Raw genomic sequence first — 5,036 nt, 5'->3', positions numbered from 1 at the left:
CATGTAGGTGCTTAGACTTTCGGTCTATCTCAATTATTCTATTCACTTCTTGCAACCCCGCATCCGGCACAAAGCTTCACCACATTTCCTGTGTGGGTGCTCACTTCTCAGTTCCTGTCAGACTGCAATAAGTGCAATATGAGTTAAAGATTACCAATGAAATCATATGCAAATTAATGGCACTGGAAACTGATGTGAAAGATTTTGGAGAAAACTTAAAACTACAGTAGTCCTATCACTAGCAGTCAAGTCTTGTCAAATAGCACATAAAAAATAAATAAAAACAAACCAATCTTAACAATTGGCTCATCTGAATATCACACAGATCTGACATTAATCTCAATGATTCACAGCATCATATTAAGTGTTTCACTTAACAACACAGTCTTTCTTCTAGATGCACTGGTATCTTTCACAGCACTGTCAAAGATTAAAACTGTAAATGAAATACTTAGATGAGTGTGAAGCTTTCAAGTACATACAGCTTAACATCATAAAAGAGAAAACAAACAACAAACATAATAGGAAAAGCAAGACATCATAGCATTTACGCAACAAAACTGACTGTGTGCAGTTAACAAAGCGAAACAGGCAACACAGCATGGGAAGTTTCAACAACACAGCACAATCTTAGGAAGTAGAAATTTAAAAAGTCATAAAAAAGTGATCAAAATAAAAAGAGGAACAAGCCTTACTGGGTAAAGTGAAAAGTGAGAAATTATTTTTAAATTGGGATGTACTGAAACAACAGAATGAGTCTAAACAGAGAATAATAGCTGTCAAGTCTATAAACTCACTGCTACCAGTAAACATGGCACAGACATAAATTTGAGCTAAGATTCAAAAAGGAATCTTAGCAGAAATATGTCTGATTATGAAGCATGACTTACCCCCTCCGGGTGATTAAAAGCACCATCATATGATCAGCCAGCTTGTGAGGTTTTAAGTCAAGTCTTGTGGGAGGGAAAAGCACCACTGTGTTACACTGGGTTTATATAGCAGTCAAAGAGCTGTGCTTTACACACACACACACAGACACACACACACACACACACACACAGACATAACACTTGCATAGCAGTAAAACCACGTTTACCAAGTTGGAACCTGCTGAGCTCAATAAACAAGCCTTACATCTGCTCTATTTAAGCTTAGTACTATGTAACCTTAGTCTGTAATGCCACAGAATAGTTTACCAGTCCTACTCCTATTATGAGCCAAGCCGCCCTTCTGTAAGCTTCTTGCCCATGAGGGATCTGTCTCCCCCCTCTTCAGTCTACACATCAGCAGCAAATCACAGGAGAGTTTGTGTAGAACAGATAAATGGCAACAAAAGAGGAAAAATAGTATTTTCTCATTGGTAGATGGCCCATGAGCTAAACAGACACCTGAGAGGACTCAGCCCTGAAGGCAGGTAAGTACACACACATTCGGGAAGTGAGGGGAGTGGCTCACCTTCATTCCTGCAGACAATGTGGGAAAACCAGATGGTATTCAAATACAGACTCCACTTGTCACTGGCTTTGCCTGTCTGGCTCAGTGGTTTTGGTAGTGTGTAGGCAGAAAAGCCAGTTTAACAAACACCAGACATTCCTGAACATTTATATTTGATATCAAATTGGCATGTTGTTATTAATCGTTATAGTTTCCTGATAAACTATTTTTTCTCAAAGATATAAATGATAAATTAGTACATTTCGCATTACTGCTCAGCAATAGTAGCGTAGCTTAGCTTAGCATATGAGCTAATGAGCGAAACTGGTATTTTATTCTATATTAACGTTTAAATGGGCAACACATTATTTCGCTTCATATGCTTGAAAAAAAAATAGCCAATATATTATAAGCTTTGCTCTTTAAATATCTTTCGTATTCTTAAAGAGTATTTTGTTGTTTCTACTGTCAAAATAGCTTTACTTAGCATTAATGCTGAGATCCTAAACACCCCGGCGTTTAATGTCAGTTTACATTGTCCTCGACAAGCCAGCGATCCACCTCCAAACCAACAGGGGGCGTACTCATCTAAACAAAAAGCAGCTGCTCTCTATCGTCATCCTTCTGCGACTGTGTCTTTGTTTGTTCCGCACACGGTAGCAAAGAAGCACACACCCACTTTTTCCTCCAGTGACTTTAAACTCGCTCGCGAGGTGATTGTTGTCGCAGCTGCTCGGCTTAATATGCTCATCATGAGTGACCTGAAGATGCTCCTGGAGTCCTCTCTGAATAGGATTTTCAAAGCCACTGTGAACGACATCCTGGAATCAGTGGATCAGACACTATCCTTCCCAGCACATTCCCCGAGATATACCTGCATGTTAAATACTGCTGATCAATACTGCAGAGAGGAAAGTCCCATAAAACTAAACCGGGAGTTTTTCCAGATGCAGGTAAATTGAAACACGTAGTTTATTTTCGGACATTCGTGGACGAAATAATAAAGAGCATACCAAAAATGTGTATATAGCAAGAATGGGTCTTTAAATCAGATTTTATTACGTAGCATTTACTACTATGTATTACATACACCTGATAGTATGCATGCTAGTTGACCACAAAAATGAAAATACGAGGCAAAGACATCTAGATTGAATTAACCTCCAAAACATATTTTGGCTCCAGCTGACTCTTAGAGAGGAACAAAATCCAAATCAGTTTAAATCTACAATAAAACAAGTAGTTAAATTCAAATTTTTGTTTCACTACTTAAACTCAATTTTCAAACATTTTAGCTTCTGTATTATAACTGCATCACAGTATATAGCATTTTTCTCATTATTTTGCCCTGAAATTTTCAGATGCATGTGAACAAGATGATGCTGAGCAATCTTCTCCAGAATGGAATAATCCTGTCAGCTCCACCCAAGGTTTGTTAAAGGTGTCCATATGTAGCAGTGACAAGAAAAGCTTCAGGAGGAAGAGCACAAGCAAGACAAGCAACAGTTTATCGCCTGTCTCCTATTTTGTTCATGCAGATCAAACAGAACAATCACACATGAGCACACCCACCACAATGCCAGTTTCAGTCAAAGTCGAACCTGACTTCGATGAAAGCAGTGCCATTGACCTCTCCCAACCATCTCTGCTTCTCAATGTAACAATGAAGCAAATGAAAGATGAGCCCTCAGAAGTCACGCTTTCCGATCATGATGCATGTGCAAATGTGCTCCCATCTTTAGGTCCTCAACAAGACTGTGGAGGCACTGAAAATGATGTTAAAGTCACCATTGTTTCTGACAACTACATGCAGGATGGACATTTCATCAAGACAGAAGAAGAGGATAGTGAAGTTCTAAAATATAGTAGAAATGATAGTCAGTCTGAGCAAGAATTAAAGTATCCATTGAGATATGAAGAATCAGAGATGGTTCTTGAGGAAGAGAGCAGACAGGATGAGGAGCAAGAAGGGGCAACATCTAAGAAAAACGACTCACCTCCTGTTGATGATGAGGGGTTAGAAATTTGCGACGACTTTTTGCGCTGTCCTGTCTGTCCCAAGACTTTTAGAAAAGCAGCCTCACTTAATATCCACATAAAAACTCACAGTGATGAGAAGGCTCACAGCTGCAGCGTTTGCGGAAAACGATTCAGGCGGGCAGATCTCCTGAAATCCCACAAACGTACCCACACAGGAGAAAGACCATACTGCTGCAACATCTGTAGTAAAACGTACGCTCATCCCAGTCAGCTCAGAATACACAAGCGTTTACATACTGGAGAAAAGCCATATTCATGCTCATACTGTGAGAAGCGTTTCAATGAGCACAACCAGCTCAAAGTCCACTTGCGGACTCACACTGGGGAAAGGCCTTACAGTTGTCAGCAGTGTGGCAAAACATTCAGTAACGCAGGAAACCTGCGTATACATGAGAGGATCCACACTGGTGAGAAGCCGTATTGCTGCGCTCAGTGTGGCAAAAAGTTCAGTAGCTTGGGTGACCTCAAAACACATTACCGAATCCACACTGGAGAGAGGCCGTACAGCTGCAAGCTGTGTAAGAAGACCTTCTGCCAGACAGGCCACCTCACAATACACATGAGGATGCACACAGGAGAAAAGCCGTACAGCTGCAACGAGTGTAGTAAGAAGTTTACAGTGGCCAGTAGTCTCAAACTGCACCAGAGAACTCACACAGGAGAGAAGGAATTCAGCTGCTCATTCTGCAGCAAGAGCTTCAGCAGGTCTTCTCACCTGAAGAGACACGAGCTGGTCCACACCAAAGAGAGAGTGATCCTGTGTAGCCACTGTGGGAAGACCTACACTGATCAGTCGTCGTTTAAAAAGCACCTTAAGCTACATGCAGCAAAGGAGCTGAAGGAGCAGAGCAAAGGAGGTAAAAAGAAGACTGAAACCAACCCAGGTCAAGCCTCGGCATCTCCAACACATGATAGAGCTGAAGGTCTAATAGTTGGAGCTGAGTGAATAAATGTTTGAGAATGAGTTATGTATGAAAAACAATCTAACGTCATGGTCCACTTTGGGTCTTTTTTCAGAGCCTTAAAAGATATTTTAGGATTACTGTAATGCAACAAAAGATAAAAAACTGATGACAGTATTGTCAATTTATGTGTTAAGTATTTAATTGTGACTCCTTAAGGAGCACATTTTAATAGAACTGGACAAGTAATATCATACTCCATGTATGTCTCCAAACCTTTTTTTAACAGTACAGTTTTACAGACTTTGCATGAATCTTTTATACACTTTAAACACAGCTTAATATTAATTTAAAAACCCACTTAAAGTCCAGCTGGCCCGTGGCACTTTGACAAGAGGCAACTTTGTCTTGCTATATTTTAAATTGAATATGCTATAGCACAAAGTCTAAGAGCACAAATGTTCAAATGAAAAATAAATGTTTAAAATTTAAATCATAAGAGTATTAGATTATCTCAAATTACATAAATATGGAAAATTGGTCAGTTATGAATCCCTATGAAATTAAAATGACAGATTGGACACTGGACCACTGAAAGCTGCAAAAAAGCTGCAAAGTGAACCTTGAGGTAACATCATCTTTAGTCTAAAATGTAACTGT

General features: G+C 39.7%; 1 protein-coding gene across 1 annotated transcript in view; it reads left to right on the top strand.

Annotated features, from left to right (window-relative positions):
• The first annotated feature begins 2,826 nt into the window (after positions 1-2,826).
• Positions 2,827-5,036, top strand: part of LOC306768037 (uncharacterized protein) — a 3,270-nt gene continuing 1,060 nt past the window's right edge. The window contains exon 1 of the mRNA XM_079256241.1: positions 2,827-5,036. This exon is cut by the window's right edge and continues 1,060 nt beyond it. Coding sequence (XP_079112367.1) covers positions 2,993-4,420 — 1,428 coding nt within the window. The 5' untranslated portion in view covers positions 2,827-2,992 and the 3' untranslated portion in view covers positions 4,421-5,036.

Source organism: Telmatherina bonti, assembly GCF_933228915.1.
Source record: "Telmatherina bonti genome assembly, chromosome: 17".
In the NCBI taxonomy this organism is placed as follows: Eukaryota; Metazoa; Chordata; class Actinopteri; order Atheriniformes; family Telmatherinidae; genus Telmatherina; species Telmatherina bonti.
The sequence above is the reverse complement of the archived record's forward strand: the minus strand, read 5'-3'. Positions and strand labels throughout refer to the sequence as shown.